This window comes from Gossypium arboreum, chromosome 13 (genome assembly GCF_025698485.1).
Source record: "Gossypium arboreum isolate Shixiya-1 chromosome 13, ASM2569848v2, whole genome shotgun sequence".
Classification (NCBI taxonomy): Eukaryota; Viridiplantae; Streptophyta; class Magnoliopsida; order Malvales; family Malvaceae; genus Gossypium; species Gossypium arboreum.
In genome coordinates this window covers 110,519,227-110,543,758 of record NC_069082.1, presented here as the reverse complement: position 1 = coordinate 110,543,758, position 24,532 = coordinate 110,519,227, and the positions used below count along the sequence as shown (strand labels likewise).

The 24,532-nt window shown below is 31.2% G+C and overlaps 3 protein-coding genes and 1 long non-coding RNA gene across 4 annotated transcripts; 3 read left to right on the top strand and 1 right to left on the bottom strand.

The window, feature by feature from the left end:
• Positions 1 to 3,765: 3,765 nt before the first annotated feature.
• Positions 3,766 to 6,264, top strand: LOC108461876 (V-type proton ATPase subunit e1). Its single transcript, XM_017761847.2, has 4 exons — positions 3,766 to 3,932; positions 4,020 to 4,147; positions 4,793 to 4,840; positions 5,916 to 6,264. Exons 2-4 carry the CDS (start codon positions 4,050 to 4,052, stop codon positions 5,980 to 5,982), a joined length of 213 nt encoding a protein of 70 aa, XP_017617336.1. The 5' UTR covers positions 3,766 to 3,932; positions 4,020 to 4,049; the 3' UTR covers positions 5,983 to 6,264.
• Positions 6,265 to 6,663: 399 nt separating this feature from the next.
• LOC108461191 (cell division protein FtsZ homolog 1, chloroplastic-like) lies at positions 6,664 to 9,670 on the top strand. Its single transcript, XM_017760935.2, has 6 exons — positions 6,664 to 7,161; positions 7,716 to 7,815; positions 7,932 to 8,161; positions 8,294 to 8,461; positions 8,731 to 8,964; positions 9,144 to 9,670. Exons 1-6 carry the CDS (start codon positions 6,916 to 6,918, stop codon positions 9,408 to 9,410), a joined length of 1,245 nt encoding a protein of 414 aa, XP_017616424.1. The 5' UTR covers positions 6,664 to 6,915; the 3' UTR covers positions 9,411 to 9,670.
• Positions 9,671 to 19,691: 10,021 nt separating this feature from the next.
• LOC108462863 (uncharacterized) lies at positions 19,692 to 20,728 on the top strand. The gene is made up of 2 exons (XR_001867953.2): positions 19,692 to 20,142; positions 20,448 to 20,728. It is a non-coding gene; the product is annotated as an uncharacterized LOC108462863 (long non-coding RNA).
• Positions 20,729 to 21,288: 560 nt separating this feature from the next.
• Positions 21,289 to 24,178, bottom strand: LOC108461491 (syntaxin-51-like). Its single transcript, XM_017761348.2, has 6 exons — positions 23,927 to 24,178; positions 23,014 to 23,232; positions 22,662 to 22,864; positions 22,474 to 22,574; positions 22,321 to 22,365; positions 21,289 to 21,676 (listed from the first exon to the last, which is right to left on the bottom strand). Exons 2-6 carry the CDS (start codon positions 23,226 to 23,228, stop codon positions 21,545 to 21,547), a joined length of 696 nt encoding a protein of 231 aa, XP_017616837.1. The 5' UTR covers positions 23,229 to 23,232; positions 23,927 to 24,178; the 3' UTR covers positions 21,289 to 21,544.
• Positions 24,179 to 24,532: the final 354 nt, after the last annotated feature.

Sequence of the window (24,532 nt, the reverse complement as noted above, 5' to 3'; positions counted from 1 at the left end):
CGATCCCCGAGTGGCTTGATAAAAACTATAAGAAAAAGAAAATAAAGAGAGTAAGCACTAGGCTTAGTAAGCTTACAAGCAAATAAATTATAACATTCATCATAATGAATAAATATACATAATGTCACCTAGCCTCATAAACTTTCTTTACATTCTCATTTTCTACCTTCTTCTTTACTCACTTACCTTCTTTCTTACCTGACCTTTCACTATTCATAAATATAATCTACCTTCCCTTTTTGCTGATAATTCACTGTAATTTAACATGTACAATGACCCATTGAACCACTTGGAATACTAAGGATACTAGGGTCGTTCCTGTCTATCAATATCCTGCCAATGCCATGTCTTCGACATGGACTTACATGAATTATTCCTGTCTCCAATGCTATATATATATATATATCTAATATGGGCTTACATGGCTCATTCCTGTCTCTAAAGCCATATATCTGATATGGACTTACATGGCTCATTTTTGTCCTGTCCTGTCCTGTCAACCTCAATATCCTAACATTCCTAAGGTTCAAACGGGGCTTCCTAATGCTTTTTCTCTGTCACTTCGTCTTTAATTCGACTTTAAATATTTTCAAAAAGTAAGTATATAAATGATGGAAATTGAAAATAATAATGTAAAATAAAAGAATATTGTATTTATTTACTGTAAACTTACCTCGATACAAAATGTGACTAAACTTTACAATTTAGTCCTTTACTTTTTCTTTTCCTCGATCTACTCTCGAATTTCGTTCTTCTTGATCTATAATAGCAAATTTAACTTATTTAATATTCACATTTATCAAAACAGTCCTTTACTCAAACTTTTCAAAAATTACATTTTTGCCCCTAAATTTTTGCATATTTACACTTTTGCCCCTAGGCTCGGGAATTAAAATTTATCCCTTATTCTTATGTTTTATGACATGCTGATCATTTTTCCCTTCTATGGCAGCATCAAATTCACACTCTAACATGCACTTATGACTATTAGGTATTTTTACCGATTAAGCCCTTTTACTCGTTTTTACCTAAAACCAAGTAGCACAAGTTGTCTAACATAATCTAAGACCTCATATTCTATCATAAAACATCAAAATAAACACTTTTCACTTATGGGTATTTTTTCAAATATGAACCCTAACTTAAATTATTGCTAGCATAAGCTTTATCGAACTACCGGGACTCCGAAAACGTAAAGAACATTAAAAACGGGGCTTGGAATCACTTACTATGGAGCTTGAAAATTGAAGAAACCCTAGCTATGGAGAGAGCAAAAATTCGGCAGCAACTAAAGAAGATGATAACAAATTTTGTGTTATTTTTCCCTTTTTAATTCATTTAATATCCAAATGACCAAATTGCCCCTCCTTACTAAACTTTTAAAAAAATTCCTTCCATGTCCTAATTTTTGTCCATGAACTTAAAATTGGTCAAATTGTGAACTTAAAATTGGTCAAATTGTTATTTAAACCCTCCTAATTAATATTCCAAATCAATTTCATACTAAAAACTTCTAGAATGCAAGTTTTGTAAATTATTCGATTTAGTCCCTAACCTCAACTTAAGCACTTTATGCATAGAATTTCATCACGAAATTTTCACACAATCATGCAATCATATCATGAACTTCAAAATAATAATAAAATAATTTTTTCTACCTCGAATTTGTGGTTTCGCAACCACTGTTCCGTTTAGGCCCTATTTCGGGATGTTACAGTGAATGATGCTACATACTGCAAAAGCCGTATACCCAACGCACCAGTTTTTGATTCCTTATCTATTTGAACTCAGGCTTTTACTTACATCAAAGTATACGAGTTATGCATACATAATTCGTTATCCACTTAGGATTAATGTATGTTACACTTTGAATGTTACAAGTGAATAAATCCTTAAATATATTAGGATCTATTTTTCTTGGGTTTGGTCTAATTTACTGTTAGTCCAGTTAGCCATATCTATATATCTATCTTTTAGGAATCATCCGCTCTGATGCCCAAGACAATGCATTTCCAAAGTTGGACTTGATAGACCACATATTAGTCTTTTAATTGGTTTGCTCATTTCCAATTAGGCTAAGGATATGTTTAGGTTCGTCTACTAATCTAAGTTGTCTTTTCATATTACGATCCGACCATGTAATGCTGCTTAGTATTAGTTTAATCAATAGACAACCAGTGAGCCAATGTTTACTTCTATTTTTCTTTGCATACAGAAACCACATGAGGACAATTATAGAAAGTATATTAATATAATCCATTAATTGTTTTATTAACCAATTTATTCGAAAAAATTAAAAATTTTCAAACAAATATATTACACTCAAGGCACCAGATCCAACATTTTATTCCTGTTGTCACAATACTTGAAAAGGTGTCTACTCCATTAGCCACTCATTCTAAGCACACAACTTGTAACTCAACAACCGTTTAGACCAACAGATACTTTACAACATTATATTTAAGATATACAATACTATTTTATAAGAATGCTAAATATTTAAAATCTTATGCCTTTAATTTTTTTCAAGTCACTTCTCAAACTAGCTCCAAATAAACATCTTTAGTAGAAAAGATAATAAATAAATAAGTTCCTTGGATCATTATTTTGAAATTTTTTATGTTTATATAACATAATTCAATCTCACTTCAAAAGATTGACACCTGCCATTCTTTTTCTTGTTGTCACTTGCTCTTGGTTGTTTCTTCTCTTGATGATAGGTGTTCATTTAGTTGTTTTTTTTTTCTTTGTTCTAAATGTTTCTTTTTAAGAATTTCTCAATCATTGTACTTCATTAAAACTAAAAAGTTAGCCAATTAGATAATATTATTAAACAGTAATTATCATTAAATTGTTAATTTAGAAACCAGTTATTCATAAAATTTATGCAAAAAATTAACAAAAACAATCAATGTAATAAATTAGCAAAAGTTAAGAAATCAATAATTTCTTAGTTTTTCTTAAAGTGCGAACAAATTATAGTATAGTAGAGTGGTGAAATTCATAGTTAGACTCTTTCTTTTTTAATCTTTTTTTCCCTCTTTGTTTTCTTTTTCTTTTTCTTTTGGTTCTATTGGAACATTTACTATTTGACTCAATATTTGTAACCTCCTAAGATTTTAGTATTGGATTTTGTGCTGCTTCAAAATGAGTAGGGTCAATTTTTTGAATAAATTTATATTATATTATTTATAGGATATACCGGTTATAATAAATTTTTTGGGTGAGTGTGGACCAAAAGATGAAGATTTAGATTTTTAGTAATTTTCGTGTCATGAGTAAAATGTCTAAGATTTATGGATAAAGTAAAAGTATAATGAATATTTTTGTTTTAATAATCAAATTACATTTTGACTCTTTTATTAAAAATGCTAATGAATTCATAGGTTAAAAGTACCATAAAGGCTTTTGTACTAAGAGTTAGATTGCATTTTATCCTTTTTACTAAAAAATTGGGTACATTTGTCCTTGTATGTTAGATAAAAAAATTTGATTATTTCTACTGTTAAAAATTGCGTTACTGACAAAATAACCAAATAATTACATGTGGTATGCCACGTGTGTCTCATTCTAATATATAATGATCGATCTTTAATAATAAAAATAGATGAATTTTTTTAACAGAAGAATCATTTTATTCTTTCATTTAATATATAAAGACTAATTTACTAGATGAAGCAAAATATAATCTACCCAGTATAATATAAATATTTAAGCCAATTTATTTCAAAATTGGGCCATTTAGTCCAATACGGCCGAATATTAGCCAATTTAGTTTAATTTGGGTCGTTGATGAATTTATCGGCTTTTTGAAGATCCGCTACTTAAAATCTAAAACCTCAATTCAGACGAAGCTTCCTATTTCTAATTAAGATCTCAATTACAGTTATTTTCTTGGATTTCTTTTTTTTTTTTCAGAAACCAAGGAGAAGGTAATTGGAATTATATTCGATCTCCAAATTTATTTTGGTTCTTTGCTGAGCCTCATATCTTAGTTTTGAGGTTTTTTTTTTCTGCAGGAATTATTGTGTAAAACTGAGATCTGAGATATGGGTTTCTTGGTAACAACCCTAATTTTTGCTGTGATTGGGATAATTGCATCTCTTTGTACCAGAATCTGCTGCAACCGAGGTCCCTCTGCTAATCTGTAAGTGCCCTTTAAAAATTTCTCTCCCTCTCTCTTTTAAAGAATTAAATTCGCTATTCTATTAGACTATTAGCTTCTTCTTTTTTTAATGTAAATTTCATATGCTAAAAATTTTAGTATTTTTTTCTCAATCTGGGTTTCATGTTCCTTTAATTATGTTTAAAGGGCATATTTTGATTGGTATATGAATGAAATATGCTTCAATTTGGCAATAGAAGTGAATAGCGAGTTATCACTGTGAACCAGTGTTCAGTTGTAGGTGATGTGGTTGTTAACTCTGAACTTGAATGAATTTTATCTCCTATCATTGTGTTGGGTGGTAATCTATCAAGCTGATCTTTAACGATTTTCATTATGTAGTACCATTTTATGTTACTCTGAGTGTTCATTTTTTCTTGAAATGCCTGTGCTCAAATCCAGACATGATATCCAAGGACTCTCCAAATATATGTTAAAACTTGAAAAAAATGAATATAACCATATTGAACCATTATATACCATATAACTTGTTTTGTCATCTAGGTTCTAAAGATTGGGTTGGGAATTCTTTTGTTGGATTGTTATCCCCTGCCAATGAGATTAATGCCTTCTTAGATTTCCTTGTAGCTACTCATTGAAAACCATTTTTCTTGTTGCTTTTTGCAGGCTCCATCTAACATTGGTTATCACAGCAACTGTCTGTTGTTGGATGATGTAAGTTTATGTTTGTTTTACATTTTATCTTTCTTCATAGTAGCTTGATCTTTATTTTATTTTATTTTTTAGACACAGTTCATCTTAAAAGTTTGATGATTATTAACATTGGAATCTGGTTAGCCATGTTAATTTTTTCCCAGATTTTGTTTAGATAAACAGTATAATATAATGTCACTTCTCAATTCCTTTCTTCCTCTCATTTGTGCTGCTGGAAATTGTTTTTCTTCAAGGCGTGTGTGTGTCTCTATGTATATATATATTCTAGTATTAGGATATTGACATATGGTTAATTTGAACGGCATTGCAAAGACCTAATTCTAAGCTGTTTGTAAAGAATTGTCGTAAATCTTGGAATAATTTCTTGTCTAGCATTTTGATTAGATTCTTTGGCTATGAATTCACCGAATAGGATACCTTTTAATGGCTGAGCTTGTTATGTACCATGATTTGTTATGTTACGTAATGCTGCCAATGTATGAGAGTTTGATGTATGTTTGTGGAATAAGCTGGGTTAAGGGTTTCCAGGGCAGATGATAAAGCTCCTAATTTTATCATTTAAAGGAACAGTAAATATGTTTTACTTCTTCCTTTGGGACTCTTGAATGCTTGTATAGTATTCATACAAATGATGTACGTCTTACATTCATCACATAAATATGCATCCTTTCATAGATTATTGAACCTCCAAGCATGCATTCTTCCTTTCTTCCCTCCCTAATACTTATTACGAACTTCTGTTTATGGTGCCTAATTCCTCAATACCTAAGAAGTAAGTTTGCCTAGTCGCTCGCTTACTTTCCAGCAGTGCTTTTTCTTTCTGGCGCCAGGATTTGAGTGAGGAACTTGACTTGGAGGCAAAACAGGATTTCCAAGACTATATTAAGCCAAGGTTTTAGGACCTCATTTGTTTTCAGGGAAGACCTATGTGGGGCATCTTTTGGGTGTGGGATGCTCGTTCATCCAGTTATTCTGATGAAACTAATTTTATCATGTAGAGCACTTAGTAGTAAGCAAACATTGTCTTATTTAATTGTCTTTCTAGTTTATAATATCAATTCTTTTCCTTTGATAGGTGGGCAATTGTATATCTTGCACAAATGAAACCACTCATTGTCCCCATTTTGAGTGAAGGGGAATAAAGTTCTTTACACATTATGTTTCAGAACCGAGAACGTGATTGTGAATCGACCACTGAGGAGCATCTGAATTGAGCTTATGATGGATGATTTTTGTGTCTTCTGGTGTTTGGTTCTGTATGTAACCCGAATTTGAGCATGAACTTTAAAGTTTGTGTTGGCACTTGTTATCAGTTTCTCATTTGTTATATTATCATCTTTTATTCAATTTTCATAAAAATTAGTGTTCTATGGGACATTAAGAGATTTTGGTAAAATAAAAGATTATACATCTTTTGAGAATAATAGCAATGCCTTGTGTTGTTTTGATGTATCAAATATATAGAAAATTTAAACATATTTGTATTCAATCTTCACACTCAATTTCCCTACCATCTAACCTTAAAGGGAAAAATATAATTTAATTGATTAATATGTTTGTATTTAAAGATGATATTTAATAAGCTGATCACCTGAATTTATATTTAGAAATCATTCATCACTAGTTGAACAAGATTTTATGCCCATAATTTTAAGATAATATCTTGAAACGTTTAATTTTCAGTTGAGACTTATCCTCTTTTCAAATTTTTCTTCTCAGTTCTTATTTCCAACTATCTTAAAATCGTATTTTCGACATCAATTTGATTTTTTTTTAAATAATAATGAGTGAAAAAATATTTGAGGTAATATATGAAATAGAAGACCAAACGCTGTCGTTGTGACGTTCTATTGTTAAAACCTGAGTCCGCTAAAAGAAAGTGTCATCCAATCTGTTGCAACTTGCAAGTGGTCTCTCAGAAATATTTTCCCAACACATGAAATTCTGAAATTTTACTGAAAATCTATCTAAAACCCTAAAAGCTTCTCTCTTTTCTTCTCCATTCAATCAAATATCATTTAAAAAGAAAACCCTTTTTTTTTGGCAGTTTTTTCCCCTTGTTTTCCTTGTCAAAAATGGCAACACTTCAAGTAACAAGCCCAAAGGAATTGATATCAATAACCGCTTCTTCTTCTTTGTTTTCTTCAAGACTACGTTCTTCTTCAAAAAATTCATTGAAGAAAAGCTTTTTGAGGACGCGTCACCGTTTTGGAGGGATAGCCTGTTCATTTGCTCCAATGGAAACTGCCAAGATAAAGGTGGTCGGTGTTGGTGGAGGTGGTAACAATGCTGTTAATCGAATGATTGGTAGCGGTTTACAGGTTGGTTTTCAGCTTTCTCATTTGCGTTTTGTTTAACGTCTGCAAATTTTGTGAAATTTTGTGGGCTCTTTTGCCTCAAAACTCAGGAATGTTGTTTTTTTTCCAGAGTGGTTTTAGCTTGAGATTTGAAAAATGGAGGATTGTTGGGGATTTCCCCATTTTTGGACTCAAAAACTTGAAATGGTTTTGCTGGTGGGTTAGCCTGTATTTTGATTTGATGGCTTCTGATTGTCAATTTGAGAAGTTAGGACATTGAGTTTAAGAATTTCACGTTTTTGTTTGTACAAAATCATTGACATTTGGACAATTAGTTTTTCATGATTAGTTTATGGTTTTTATGTGAATTTGCCGTTGTTCTACGTAAGCTAAAAATTTGTCTCTTGTTGTCCCTTTTACTGAGATTTTGGTAGGTTGAATTTAAACCGCATGTATGAAGGTAATGCAAATGATAATTGAAAGGACTTAGGTGTTGAATACATTAATATAGCCACAATGTTTTATTTTTTATTTTGGAGGCAATTACTGATGTTATTGTTGCTTTGTTCTGGAACTAGGGTGTTGATTTCTATGCAATAAACACAGATTCTCAAGCACTATTACAGTCCGCTGCCGAGAACCCACTTCAGATTGGAGAGCTTTTGACTCGTGGACTAGGTCGAGCACTCTTGTTTGATCAATGGAAACATCATTTTGTTTCTTGTGATTGGTTGTAGGCTATCTACTTTGCTTTATATTTGGTTGATGATGTGAATCAATTGACTGACATGTAGGCACTGGTGGAAATCCACTTTTGGGTGAACAAGCTGCTGAGGAATCTAGAGATGCCATTGCAAATGCTCTTAAGGGATCAGATCTTGTCTTCATAACTGCTGGCATGGGCGGAGGCACTGGGTCTGGTGCTGCTCCAGTTGTTGCTCAGATAGCCAAGGAGGCTGGTTATTTGACTGTTGGTGTGGTAACCTATCCCTTCAGCTTTGAGGGACGCAAACGAACTGTGCAGGCATGTCCATTTAACTCCTCCATGCAATGCTCTGGATAGTGGGAGATGTTATAACTGTCAATAAGTTGATATGCTGCTAAACTTTTGATCATTTTAATGTCTAAATAATTGTCTTTATCTCTATATTTGCAGGCACTGGAGGCTATTGAAAAGTTGCAAAAGAATGTTGATACTCTCATAGTGATTCCCAATGACCGTCTGCTTGGTATTGCTGATGAGCAGACACCTCTGCAAGATGCTTTTCTTCTTGCTGATGATGTTCTGCGCCAAGGTGTACAAGGAATTTCAGATATAATCACGGTCTCTGATTCTCTCATATGCAAGCTAGATATTCTTAGATTGGACCCTTTTTAGAGGTTTTAGATTCAGCTTCACCATTCCAGTTAACAATCATGACCTTTGGTCTTGCAATAACTATTGAATATATATGGCGATGCATTTATCATCTTGGCCATAAATGATTAAATGCTTGAACCATTTGAAACTTGGTTTTATGATTGTTATCCCTGTGAAGTATTTATGGTTTTGAGATTTGTCTATTATTGAAATTTCTTCATTTCATTTTGCAGATACCTGGATTGGTGAATGTGGATTTTGCAGATGTTAAGGCAGTCATGAAAGATTCTGGAACTGCGATGCTTGGGGTAGGAGTTTCGTCTAGCAAAAACCGTGCAGAAGAAGCGGCAGAGCAAGCAACTTTGGCTCCCCTAATTGGATCATCAATTCAGTCTGCTACTGGTGTGGTATATAATATTACTGGAGGAAAAGATATAACCTTGCAGGAAGTTAATAGAGTATCACAGGTATTATGTTGTACGGAACAATTGATTTCTTGTTTGCTGATTCGATTTTAACAGGTTTATGGAAATTGAAATGCATGCATTTTATGTTATATTCTTCTAATTTTCGGATGTGGTTGTAGTCTGTAGATATTAACCAGAAATTCTTTTTGTAATCTGTATTAGTTTTTGTTGATTTTCAGGTTGTGACTAGTTTGGCTGATCCTTCGGCTAACATCATATTTGGTGCTGTTGTCGATGACCGCTACAATGGGGAGATCCATGTGACTATTATTGCTACAGGCTTCTCACAGTCATTTCAGAAGACATTATTAACTGACCCCAAGGCTGCAAAACAGAATGACAAAGTTGCAGGGGGACAAGAAAGAAAGGGGATACCCTTACCCCTCAAACCATCTTCCCCTTCAACTGTTGCGTCCGGATCATCTCAACGAAGGCTATTCTTTTAATTTCCCTGATCTCTTCTTTCTACCTGCTTTTTGCTGTTAGATGTGTAAAGATCTTGAAGCTCATGAGTCTTTAGTTGCCATTTGTTTTATATGATTGTGCGCCTCTTCAATAATTAATGAGTTTTTGAGTCCAAAGTAGATATGTCCATGTTTAAATAGCAAACTGATATGAAGACATGAACCTGAAATGCCTCTAGATAAAGAGCTTGTGAATTTTATCACATGGATTAAATTTACGTAGCTCATTTTTCTTGAGATAAGATGTGGCTAGGAAGATCATGATAACTTACACGAATTTCTATGGAAAGTTCAGAGAAGAGGGGAAGTTGCGAGTTTTTAGTTGTTACATGCAATGTTTTAAAAATCGAACCGGTTGAGTCTAGTTTTGGTTCAACTGGTTTAATTATAAAAAGTAATTATTATATTTTTATTCTTTTGACCATTGAATTTAACGAGTAGGTCTATGTTAGTCTTTGAATTTTTTTTCGTTTAAGTTTATTGTGTTAATGACCAAAAAAAAAAAAAAAAAAAAAAGGGGGATAATAAACTTTTGGTCATAAGTAAAATCACATTGGTTGTTGAACTTACAACTAGATTCACTTTGGTACTTGGTACTTTTTTTAGTTCATTTTTAACACTCGAATTTGACAATTAGGTTTATTTTAATCTTTAAACTTGAAAATCTAAAAGTTTGATAACGTGATACTTTGAGTTTGAAAAGTAAAAATAAAATGTAAAATCAGTTTTACTTGCCTTTTTAGATTTTTATGAATTTTTAATTATTTAATTATTATTGGTCTGATGGTCGGACTGATCAAACTAATTGAATTTGAGAATTGGTGGTCTAACATGTTCAACCATCGATTCAATTGTTAAAATATTGAATATGACACTATGATATTGTACTACATCATCATCTAAAATATTTTTATTTTTCAAGTGATGATGTGACACTCTTTGGGGATTAAAATGGACCTAAATGTCAAGATTATGTGCCAAAGTAAACAAAAAAGAGTGTAGGTACTAAAGTGAACCTAATTGTCAAGTTCAAGACCAATGTGAACTTACTTGTCAAGTTGAGGAATTAAAAGTTGCATTATCCCCACTTTTTCATGATCATTGATAGAATCGGCTTAAATAATTATCAATTTTAAAGTTTGGAGATCAAAATGGATAAAAAAAAATAGTTCAAGAGCCAATGTAAACCTACTTGTCAAGTTCAAGGGTCAAAAATGTAACTTGTAACCCATTTAAAAGTGCTTTTTGACTTTTAATATAGGTCTTATTTAGTGAAACAAGCAGAGTTTTCATAAATGTGACAAAAACGCGTAATTGAGAAAATAATTTTAAAATTTTTTTTCTATAAATAATACTTTTTTGGACATGTCAATGGTCAAATATTACTATTTCCATCATTTAAGTCTTAAGTTCAATTCTTATTTCAATCAAATTTTTATTTCTTGTTGTTTTAAGCTTTTTTTTGTTAATTTTAATATTTAGTTAATTTTTAAATTAATAGACATGTTATTTTCAAGTTTTTTTTAATTAATAAATTTTTATTTATATAATAAAATAATAAATATGTAATTATATAATAAAAATATATTTGATATATTTCATTATGTTAAAATATTTTTAATTAATAACTCTTTTATTTATATAAATAAAATAATAAATATGTAGTTGTATAATGAAAATATTTATTATATATACGATTATGTTAAAATGTAAAATTAAGAATTTATACTAATTTCAAGAAAAATTAGGGATATAAGTCAAAATTTTGATTGTTTAGAGAAATATGTCATTTTTCCGTAGACGTTACAAAAGCACGTCCTAAGAAAATCGCTTTTTGAAAAAAGTTTTCTACAAAATGGGTCTTCTTTTGATGATCAAATGTTAGTATTTTCATTATTGAGTCTTAATTTCGATTTCTCTCTTAAGCACATTTATATTTTTTATTTCATATTGTTTCAAGTTTTTCTTAAAATTTTAATTAATAAACTTATTGTTTCCAAATTTTTTAACCCATCTTTATAATTAATAACTCTTTTATTTATATAAATAAAATAATAACTATGTAATTATATAATGAAAATATATATTGTTGATATTTATCTTTATGCAGGTAGTAGCTAGGGGTGGCATTGGCCCTTTTAAATGTAAAATTATATTTTTAGCCCTTTAAATTTTTAAAACTTTTAAATTAGTAAAGGTAAAATTGCACTTTGGCCCCTAAAATTATAAAAATTTGATTTAATTATTTACAAATTATAAAGATATAAACTATAAAAATTAAAATTTCATCCGGCCCCCTAAAATATTTTTCTGGCTTCGCCCCTGTCTTTATGTTAAATATATTTTATCTTTTAAAAACATCAACTAAATTTTTTGATCTATTTTTCATTATATATAATATTTATATGTCAAATATTTATTTTATCCACCTACATTGTAGGTATGATGATTTCTAATATTATAAAATCAAATAATTATTGCAAATATCATTATTATTTTTATACGTAAAATATTTCAAATATCATTGTTTTTGTAACGCCCCTAACCCGAATCCATCACCGGAATAGAGTTACGGAGCATTACCGGAGTTACTGCTTTATTTATCAGATATTTTATTTCATCTAACGTTCATATTTGGAACCAATTAAACTCAAACATATTGTCCCTTAAACGTACTTATTTTTCTCAATATGTTTTACTTGAATTTATTACTCGTCTCAATATACTTAATTTCCTTGTATCAATGTAACAAAGATAATCACATATTTGCATGTCAAGATAAATATCATTCTCTTGCCATTTCTTCATAAACATAAATAAGATAATTCATTATATCGATATTTCATGCATTTAAAAATACAATTCAAGTTACACTAACTTACCTCGTTGCTTGTTCATGTTTATAATTTCATTAATCCGATATCTTTTCTTTTCTACGTTCAAGTCTCGTATTCGAGTTATCCGGATCTTTATAAATAAATTTGATCGTCGTTTTCATTTATTTCATGTTCTAAGCTCTAAACAAAATTACCATTTTACCCCTAAACTTTTAATTAATGACGATTTCATCCTTAGGTTCAAAAATAAAATTCTTGCAATATAATCCTTATTTCCAGCCGTTATTCTCATACAAATTGATAACAACCCATGGATTCTATAAAATATCAGAATTTTCTATAATTTCAACATTTTTTAATTTAATCCTTAAAACATGTTTTTCCCCGATCTTGAACTAAATTAATAATTTCATTCAATTTTGCAATTTTAAATAATAAAATAATCCATTTCATGCAAATTGGTCATTTCTAACATTTTTACAAAATAACCCATAAAGTTTTACTTTTATTCAATTTAGTCCCTGAGCCTAAAACATGCAAATTAGCCATGCTAACTGAATATTCATACATATTTTCCTCCCCCTCCTCTCCATTCCACATCCTTAATTTATATAACATGCTACAAGTAACATTATCAATAATTTCACTATTTACTTATATGTATATTCAAAACTGTCCATTTGCGTCATAGTCACTAAATTATTTATATCTTGAGCTAAAGAACTCAAAATTAAGATCCGCTAATTTTTCATGAAACTAGAGTTACGTATCTTCTTACCATAAAATGTTTAGAATTTTTGGTTTAGCCAATAAGTACAGTTTATTATTTAAAGTTCACCCTTATTCTGCTGTCTGACAGTTCCGACCCTTCTTTACTAGAAAATAATTATCTCATTGTACAAGATTCGGATGATGTTCTCGTTTGTTTCTATTGAAAATAGACTCATTCAGGATTTTAAAAATATAACTTTAAGAATCTAATTATTTTTATCCAATTTTTGATGATTTTTCCAAAGTTAGAAAAGGGGAACCCGAAATCATTCTGACTTTGTCTCACAAAATTTATTATATCTCATGATTCACAATTCCATTACTTACACGGTTTCTTCTATAAGAAACTAGACTTAATAAGATTTAATTTAATATTTTATTCATTCTCTAATTCGATTTCTACAATTTTTGGTGATTTTTGAAAATTAGACTACTGCTACTGCCTAAAACTATTTTAGTGCAAAATGTTAATTATTAAGTTTATAATTGTTAAATATGACTCCTATTTTCAGTTAAATTTGAAAATAATCTTTCAGTTAAACTCTATTTACTTGTTTTAATCAAATATTGATTAGTTTAGATTATATTATTATTATTTGACCTATGAATTTAGCCTATAAATAGGCTCTTTTACAACATCAGAAAAAGACACCCATTAGAGATTAGAACTCATAACACATTTAGATAATTTTGTGTTTACGTTTTGAGGGTTCTTTATTTTCGAGTTTTCAGGGTTTAGTATTTATCTCCATATTTTGTACTCTCTGTTCTTTTGCCATTATAGTAAATTATCTTTGCCCGTGGGTTTTTATCCTCTTTGGAGGGGTTTTTCCACGTTAAATTTGTGTGTTCAATTTATTAATTTATTTTGCTATTTTTCTTGTTCGTTGCTTAATCGGGTCGATCCTAACAAGTGGTATCAGAGCTAGTTCAATTTTTATAGATCAGCTCATTCAGAGATGACAACAACAAGGTTTGAAATTGAGAAGTTCGATGGTGAGACAAATTTCAATCTGTGGTAAGTTTGAATGATGGCAATTCTAGTTCAATCTGGTTTGAAAAAGGTTGTTACCGGGAAAAAGCCTGAGAATCTAAATAAAACAGAATGGGAAGAGCTTGATGAAAAGGCTTTATCTGCAATCTAGTTGTGCCTCACGAATACGGTATTGCGGGAGGTATTGATGGAGAAGACCTCATCTGCATTGTGGAAAAGGTTAGAAACTATTTATGCGACTAAGTCTCTAGCTAACCGTTTAGTGTTGAAACAATGTCTATTTACGTTTCGCATGAACGAAGGTGAGCTTCTTAGAGATCACATCAGTCAATTCATTACACTTTTAAATGATTTAAAGAACGTTGAGGTTCATATTGATGATGAAGATCAATCTATGCTATTACTGTGCTCTTTACCTCTTTTATACAAGTCTTTAAGGAAGACCTTGATTTATGGCAGAGACAAACTCTCGTTCGAAGATGTGAAGGGTCATTTGTTGAGTAGAGACAAACTCAACAATGAGCTTCATTTGGATAGCAAGACAAATAGGCAAGCTTCCGTTTCTGGTAGCATCAAAGAAACGAGACAAAATGTGTCGCTGTTGTAAAAATTTGACATATACAAATTATATAAAAGAAAAAGAAAATTAGTTGAAACTCTTCCAAAAATAAAATATTTTTAACATAACGGTATCTATAAAAATATATATATTTTTAATATATAACTACATATTTATTATTTTATTTATATAAATAATGGAGTTATTATATTAACATAATGAAATATATTTTCATTATATAATTACATATTTATTATCTTATTTATATAAATAAAAGAATTATTAATTAAAATAAAATAAAAACTTAAAAATAATATGTTTATTAATTAAAATAGTAACTAAATATTAAAAATTAACAAAAGAACTTGAAAAGGATTCACACTTGAAATTTAATGATGAAAATAATTATGCTTAATTAAAGAAAGCAATTTCCGTGAAGCACTTTTCTTTTAACTTGTTTTTGTCGCATCTATAAAAAAGTTTAACCTATTTTTTTAAATAATCAAAATTTTGACTTATATCCTTAAATTTTTTTCGTGAAATCGACATATATTCTTAATTTTGCTGATACAAATAAAAGTGAAAGTTGGAAAGAGTATTTAAACCTACATTCTTCTCCTCTACGGCTCCCATCGAGTATTCTTCATCTTCACGTCAACTTTTTTTTCTTTTTATTTTTAATTCTCTCCTGTTGATTCATCTTCGCATCACTTTGAGTTATTCTTTCTTTATTTTCTTTTGATTTTCCTTTTTGGATTTAAAATGAAAAAAAAGAGACCTTCTATCATTGACTCTTAAAGAACTTATGATCAAAATCTAATATGTTTTTGCATCAAGGATTAGGTTTTCAATTGCTTACAAGGTAAATCTGTGAAGAGAATTCTCATGTTTTAGTTATTTTAGTTTAAAATTTGCTTTTGGATCTGTTTTCCGCAGGCATTGTTGATGGCTGTTGATTCCACCAATATAAACCTACACCTAATTTGCAAATTAAAGCAGTATAGGGAGTAAGGTCGATCCCACAGAGATTGGTTTACTAAAAATTGTTTATCTCTCGACCAAATTTAAGTCTGGGAAGTTGTCGTGCCCACAAAAAAAACGTAAAAAGTAAAAGATGAAATAAAAAAAACAATGAAGTAATCTGAAGGAAAATCAATTAAACTTAGCTCAGCCTTAAGCACGGGTTCTTCCGTCTTTGACCTGATCCTCGAAATTAGGTGAACTCCTTTTTTCCAATAAGCTAGTTATAGCTACCAAGGACGCCTCGGACACCAACTCTTCCTTATGTTAATTAGTTATGGAACGTCCTATAACTAACCCTTACCACTCGAACAACCTACGAAACGTTCGTGATTTAGAACTCCGGCAGCTTTGCGTTCTAGAAGAGCCTAGCTCGAACCAATGCCCTCAAACGTTTGGGACATTTAAATCCGGTTACTACTTCCCTTGACGGAACCAAACAACAATCCCCACTTAGTACGCCAATGTGTTCACAGAAGACCAATTAGACAATCGATCCTTTCAGAATTCTAACTGTACGTCTAGCCACACTAACTCAAACGACGTCTTTTTTGACTTAGTGTTGTCTTGAATTTGTGAGTTGAAGAAGTCATACTCTTAATCCAGAGAAATAATAAATATAAAAAATTGGGAGTTAAACAGCTTGGGTTTGTAACTCACGGGTTTTTGACGGGGTAACACCGGTTTAAAGCTGAAAGGGATTTAGTGTGGCATGAATTTCATCATGCTTGAAGGTTGTGGATTGTGTTTTGGCTTTGTGTGAAGGGTGATGGAATTTTGGAAAGGAAAGGGGACTTGGAGAGCAATTGACCCAATTGTGGAAAAGAAACAAAAATTGAAGACAAAGCTACAAAATGCAACGTCAAATTGAAGAGAAAAGAAATGATATTCCAACTCCAAATTGAAAAAGGAAATACAAGAGAGAGAGTAATTCTATTCCAAGTAGAAGAAGGAATACAAATTAAGGGATGCCTTTTCTAGGAAACTAAAAGCCCCTATTTATATACATAGGGTTACTAAAATAGCCTATTCTAAATTAGTAAAATAAAAATAAAAATAAATAAATAATAAAACTAAATAAAATAATATCTTCTATTTTTAGATTTTTACAAAGTCAAAATTGATGTTAAATTCTTGGCCTTCCCATCTTTATGATTTGGCCCCAACTCAACGATTTGTCTTCCAATTTTGCCCTTTTTTGCTCGTTTTTGACCAATTACATCCCTGGCAAGATTAAATCATAAAAACACCAATTAAGCAGGGATTAATTCAGAAATAAACCAATTTAGACACAAGAATTATGTAAATTAATGTGTTTATCAATTGTTAATTTTAGATTTTGTTTTTGTTTTTGTTTTTTTTTTAATTCTTTTTGTATGTGGGCTGGGTAACTTGAATTGGCTTTTTTATTTTTATATTTCTAGATTTGAGCCGGTTGGTTTAATTTTTATTTTTTATTTTGGGTCATGAAATTTGGGCCTTTAAAAATAAAAACCGATTCAATTGGTTTTCAATTCGTGGCTCATTCACAGTTTAATTTGGTTTTCGATTCAAACAATTCAAGACCTGAAAAATATTGATTACACTCGAGTTTAAACATTAAAAGTCCGAGCTCGACTCAACTCATTTTAAAATTAGTAATATTTTATGTTATGTTATTTTTATATGTCGAAACCATCTTTTAAAGTTAAAGAAAAACGGGGAATCGACTTTTTGAAAAACGAAAATATGGAGTCGCCACCAATCCTTTTTTGATGAGGTGTGATTGGATCACCAAGAAGCTTGGTCGTTTTAATAAAACATTTTGGCTTACTAAAACAACGATTTTGGTCTACGAAATTTGAGAAAACAGGTTCGGGAGTCGGTTACGTATGAGGAAGGATTAGCACCCTCATTACAGCCAAAATCGGTACCAAATCGATTAAATACTGTCCTTATGTTTAAGATTTAAAAATGTTTTTGAAATGTGGTTCCTTTTAATAACATTTGAATAATCTGAGTTGGTCATCAAAATTCTCTTGTTTCAGAAGAATATAGCATCACATCCAGCACGATAGGACATGATCCTTTATACCCTTGAAAACACGATAAATTTCGACTTCCGAAAGTTTTTATGTTGAAAATTACAAAAAGGATGCCCAATTATTTAGTCTAATGAAAAAATCGAAACCCAGCACGGTAGAGCACGATTCCTCAAATTTCCAAACATTGAACATAGCCTCGCTTTAGCATTTAGAAAACACGAATGAAATTCCAAAGGAATATTCTATCATTTTGAACAAGCGGAAAATCGCAACCCAGCACGATAGGGCACTATTCCCCGAATTGCCAAACACCGAACATTACCTTAGTTTTGAAGAATTTTTAAAGACATGAGTGAAATTCCAAAGGAACATTCGATTGTTTTGAACAAACAGGAAATCGCAACCCAGCACGATAGGGCACGATTCCCCGAATTGCTAAACATCGAACATTGCCTTCGTTTTTTAAGAATTTTTAAATGGATAATGATAAAACTAGCTTAAAATGCATTAATTTGACTTGAGATAAAACGAAATTAATCTTAGAGATTTGGACCTCATAAAACCACATTTCGTAAGCCAAGTGGAAAATAATGATATGAGATAATATACACATATGAGATATAACCGATTAACAAACTAATAATTAAGTATAACTAACCTAGGAAATATAATTAAACTCACAAGCATGGATGAACAATGATTGGTTTAATGACATCAAAAAAATAAATGAATATGGTACAACCAATATACATAGTATGCAAAACAATATGAACAAACTACAACCACAATAATTATTAAAGCAAAGATTATGAGGAAGGAAATTTGAACCAAATAATATATAAAAACATGTTAAAGATCATGTGTTCATTTAAAGTTGATGACGTACATGCATATAAAAACAGTATTTAAATGTGAAATTTTAAATCAAAACAATGTGTAGTAAAATGTGTTCTTAAAAAGATGACTTATGTACGTAAAAATATATATATAGAAAAGTTTAAGAGAATTCATAAAATAATTTAGTATGGGACTAAATATGTACATAGAACTAAATTATTAATTATTCATGAACAAATATACATGAAACATTTGAACAAGTGTTACATAAATATTTTAAATAATATAGTATAAAAATGAACTACAAAATGGTGGTTAAAAAATATATAAAAGGTTATTGAAATAGCTCAACAAATATATAAAATATTAAGCACTTTAAAGTGATAAATATTACAAATTACAAACTGTAATTAGAAATGTACATGTACAAATATATATATAGAATATTTAAAGAAATATCGTATAAATATCGAAATAACATGATAAAAAAATCCTCAAACTCATTGTACAAAGAAGACTACAGTATAAAATCATGGATCTAATAATGTGTATAGATTAAATATATGTACCAATATATATATAAGTAAAAAAATAATTTAAACAATATGGAAACGTGTATACAAAACATATTAAAATAACAAGAACATATGGGTTTAATAATGTATAGATTAATATATATACCAAATATATGAATATTAATAGTTTGAATAGTACATAGAATATATATGGATTTTCCTTTTAAGAATATATATTAGAAAATGTGAATAGGTTCAAAAGAGGTTCTATGTATAAAATAACATAAAATTAATAACATATACAAGCTAAAATGAACTTTAGTACAAATTATAAATATAAAATAGTATACAAAATGTCAAAATAATATGATAAACAAAAGAAGAGAAAAAATATATTACAATAATGACTTTTAAAAACAAAATTTAGTTATCAAAGCAACTCAAAATATGAAAACAAATAATCAAACATTAAAAAGAAAATGAATGTGCAATGAATAAAGATGATGATAAAAAAACCTAATTAAAACAAGATTAAAGCAAGAGGGATAAATTATAAATGAAATGATTTTTTTGAAATTAAAATAAGGACCATCCCATAATGTATGCAAATATATAAGGGCTAAAGTTGGAAATATTCCAGATCCCCAAAACACTGTGTTGGGGCGCGGATCCGATTGTGAATATGCGCAAATTGCCAAGCTAAATTAAAAATGAAATAAACAAATAACATGTAATTGAATGGCAGCGCAAAAAAAGAAGGACTGATCAAGCAAATAACCCTCAAAGACCCAAAACACGCGGATCTGATTGCATCTGGGTCGGGTCATCGGGTTTGCGTGGTGAAACGATGCTGTTTCAAAGCCAATATTCACAGCTTAAAACGACGCTGTTTTATGATATATATAAAAAGAAAAAAAACCTAAAAATTTGAGCACTTAAACCATTTTTAAGAAAAGAAGAACGAAAAAAAACCTAGGGCCTCTTCCTCTTCGGTTCCCCACCGTTTGACCACCACTCCACCATTATAATCGGTGGATAGTGTGAGGGCCCCTCCTATCTCCGCTTAAGCCATGATTCAGGGCCGATTTCAACCCCGAGATCCCATCTCAGCTTCGACTTCGACGAAGGAGAAGGACCCCGGTGGCGTTTTCGCAAAGGTAAACCCTCCTTTTCTTTTTATTTTCTTATGTTAAAATCACATGCAAGGTCAAGAAAAACTAAGAAAAACAGATTGAAAAGCAAGAATCTATATGGCACTCAAAAATCACCTTTCAAGGTTTTGATGACCTTTTTTTGTATTCAATTTGCATATATTGTGCATGTACATGTAAAAAAAAAAGGAAGAAGACCCTTGCAATCGATTCCCCCCATGGCTTTATAGCCGAATAATCAAAAGAAGAGAAAATACAGAAATATTTTCATTGGCTGCTACTCTTGCTGCTGTTTTTGTCTTCTCTTGTAGGTACGAAAGGCGACGTGGAGGCACGAGGGTGGCGTACCGAGGCATGCAGGGGGTTGTAAGGAGGCGCGCTGGAGGCTAGGGCTGCGGCGCTCCTTGCTGCTAGGGTTCTTAGTTGACTGAGGTTTGTTTAAGTTTTGGGCCATTTGGGCCAGGGGTATTTGGGTTAAGTTATTTTGTAAATGGGCTTGTAGCTGGGCTATTGGGTTTTAAATTTGGGTTATGTAATTTGGTCTTGTAGACATTTAATCATTTATTTTTTGCTTGTCTTTGCTTTTGTCTGATTCAGGCTTATTGAGCCCGGTCAAATTTGGGCATTTACATTATATATTATTTAATTTATAACACAAAAAATAAATCAATATGATGTAAACATTAAAAAATGTTAACATGACTATATATATAATTTCAATAAATAAAATATAAAAATATTAAATATTAAATTAAAAGAATATAAATATATATTTTTTAAAAATTAAAAAAATTATACGAGTGAAATTAAAATAGGTTTGGATTAATCATTTATAAGTATAGATAGACTTGAATAAAATTTTACACTCGTATTTTGAGCCAAGGTGAATTTGGATAAATATAAAGTGTGTTAATATCATGTATAGGCCCGACTTAAACCTGACCCATGAACAATTCTAATCATTTCATTAAACATAGATGGATTATAATGATACATTCAAACAACATCATACGAGCAAATCCAACGTTGCTAGAGAAGTTCTACATTGTTGTTGGAGATGTTCAGTTAAACCTACTGTACTTGTTTTAAGGCCAATCTAGATCCAGCATAGAGCTAAGCCCCGCCCATATTGCAGGCTGAGGCAGGCAATGCTTTAGATTCAACAACAGAAGGAAGAGCATAAGATTGATAGTTAAAATTTGTCTACAATACTAAAATTACTTGCAAATTTACGTATTTCGTGCGGCTCAGCTTCTTCACACAAAGAACGAAAAAAATAGAAGGAAAAGGAGTGGGACAAAGCCAAATTAGAAGTTCCCAACATGGAGGCAATAACTGAAAACCAATTCCACAGACGACACCCACATACTACAATGGCTAGCTTGTTTTGTTTGCAATCGTTGGGGTATTACAAGTATTTGATCAGAAGGTAAATGGCAACAACCAGAATCACGATACCGATAACAGCTAATAGCATGCACATACAGGAACAACCACCTTTTGTTCGCTTGTTCAAAATTGCCAGGTTTTTCTGCACTCTCTGTTATCAAAGAACACATAATTCTTAGAATCCACCATTATTGTATAATTTCATTTTGTTAGGAAACTCATGTGTATACTGTATAGTGTTAAAGAGCTAGAAAGTTAAACTTCTCTAGACTTTAAGCAGCAAGGAAAAACAAGAATCCATTTGAACAAGCAAATTGCAAGTAATCCATCATTTCTCACACCTCGGACTGAAACTCTTAACATTATCAGACATTCCATCTTGCTTTAATTTGCTTCAAGTCACAGTAGTCAAAGAATGCTACACAAACAGATTGGTTCTAACATAATTCAGTGGTTAAAAGTCATCTAATTCTTAGTTTACTTGAGGAGATCTTTATCTATTCAAACACACAGCTTGAATGACCATGAATTCTATCATTCCTCCCTGACGAGATTCATCACCAAAGATTTCCCACCAAATGACATGTTTGGTAGATTCTGAGGCTTAAATTCGTTACCATGAAGTGAAAAAAAAAAAAAAAAAGAGACGCATACCACTTTACAGGAATGCCTATTTCTAGTAGGGGTACCGGATAAATATATTAAACAGCAGTCATTGGATTTTGTTTCATACAAAAAGAAAAGGAAGATATTCTGCTGTGCATTTAAAATGTTAATTAATTATAAGTGTTTTACCCGTAGGCGAGAATCGGTAACATCCACATGTTGGTCCAGGTCATCCTGCATAGAGGGAGTAGACATATAAGGTAAAATTCACAAAAGATGAGTAATCTTCACTAAGCACTTATTTTAGAGGCAAAAGAGTAGAAGAAAAAAACAGTAAAATACGATGAGTCTGGTATGCAGATCAAGTTCTTCATTGACTGCCAATGCAATATGCTTTGTACTTGTAACTGTCTCCTCCAACTTCTCAAGACCCTCATCTTGCTCTGCTTCAAAAAGACACCTTCATAAGTAAAGGAACTAAAGCCACTTCACAAATTAGCAGGGATGCCATTTGAAACTAAAATACTTGCCTTTCATTATTTGTCGTTGAAGACCAACAAGGCCAGAGTTATCCAAACCTACTGTTCTACTCATGGCATCTTCCTTCGTTTCTGGCCCCAACAGGCTATCTCGGTTCGCAAAATTTGACATATTGAATGCAGAAGCCATCTGATTTGCTTTTGATCTCAAATTTGCAACCATATCCTTGCGACGGTTCATCTCCTTCTCTGTTCTGTGACCAAAAATATGAAGCATTGACAAAAAGACAGTTTATTCCTCATACTATAGCATATTCAATTTGCAAAGAACATCAAATTGACATATTAAAACCCCAGAGGTCATATGATCAAAATCAAATGCACCTCAATGAAGATGACTTACAAGGGCTTCCCAGTAGGTCTAGACATAAGGGACTGCAATCCATCAAGTCTAGTCCCTAAAATCGTAATCTTTCTTCTTATAGCCGATGCATGACGCTGAGTTTCTGGTCCGGATGCAGGCAAGGAAATTCTTTCAGATATCATGCCATTGATATCATCAGCAATTTTTACTGCTTCGTTATATTCTTTTATCCAAGGGTCTGATGAAGCTGCCATTGACCTTGAATGGTAATCAGGTTAAAAGATTATTTAAAGGACCAAAAAAGCATAAAGTATACACACAATCAGAGAATGAAAGAACAACAAATAAGAGCTAACAGAAGCTGAATTGAGCTTTCAAAATTAACCAGGAATGATTATGAGAAGAACCTTTCCCTTTTATTTTATCCCTTCAACGGCTTCTGTTGAAGAATTAGAGCATTACTCGCAAGAAAAAAAGTAAAAATTTCTTCTACAACTAGATATGATCTTCTATTGAAAACAGGATAAATATCAATAAAATCCAAAAAGAATTAAGCAATCAAATTATGCCCAATTGTTCACCTTGTAAAATTAACTTTACTTGGGCCATCGACAGAATTCCGCTTTTCCTTTAGATCATGCTAAAATAAGTCGAATTCAAAGAAAAATCTATATGTAATGGGTTCTTAAGAGACCTTAATTAAACTTTAAGAAAAAAAACCCTTTTTCGAACAGGGTATGCTCCCAATTATTCACAGCTGGATGAATATTTATATAAAAGAAATGAAAAACTTAGCAACCGAATTAACCTCAATAGAATAAATAAAAGACACAGAGGGAAACTTGAAGCAAAACCCAGCAATAAATTCCCAAATTCCGATGAAATTAAACAATGACCCATAGCATAAAATGAGAATTTAATGAAAAATAAACGAAATTCATCAGTAACTTACAACGAGGAGAAGTGAAATTGAATGAGCAGCTAATCAAACCCCAAAGAAAACGAAAAGCTTGAAAGATCGGGTCAAGAGAGGGAGATTGGATTGAATATAAGTAACAAAACAAAAATTGAAATTTCCTGAATTTGATTGAAATTTTGATTGTTGAATTGGGGAATTAAACGACAGCGTAGAGCCAAAGTAACCTCAGCGTCGTTTAGCACATTATTAGGGGCATTTTCTTTCCGTTAAATAAAAAAGTAGCCCTCCTCCACCCCCCACCCCTCCCAAATAAAAAGGAAATTGTCCATTTTCTTATTTTTCTAGTATTTATTACATAATGGGAGGGAGAGGTTGGATTCGAATGGCATTGTTTAAGATTGTTTTGATGACTTAAGAGAAGTATAGAAGATTCTTTGGATACTTTGAAAGTATTTTAAAGTAATTTCATCAAGTGGAGAAGATTTATTTGCTTCTCCAAACATGTGTTTTGAGGAGTAATTAAGGCTTGGTGGGTTTCCTGCATGTGTATTTGGATGTAATCACAGTGCTAGTTGTTTTGTTTTGAAATCTCAAGTGGATTCAATATGATTTGGAGTGTTGCCTACATGTTGCCCATAC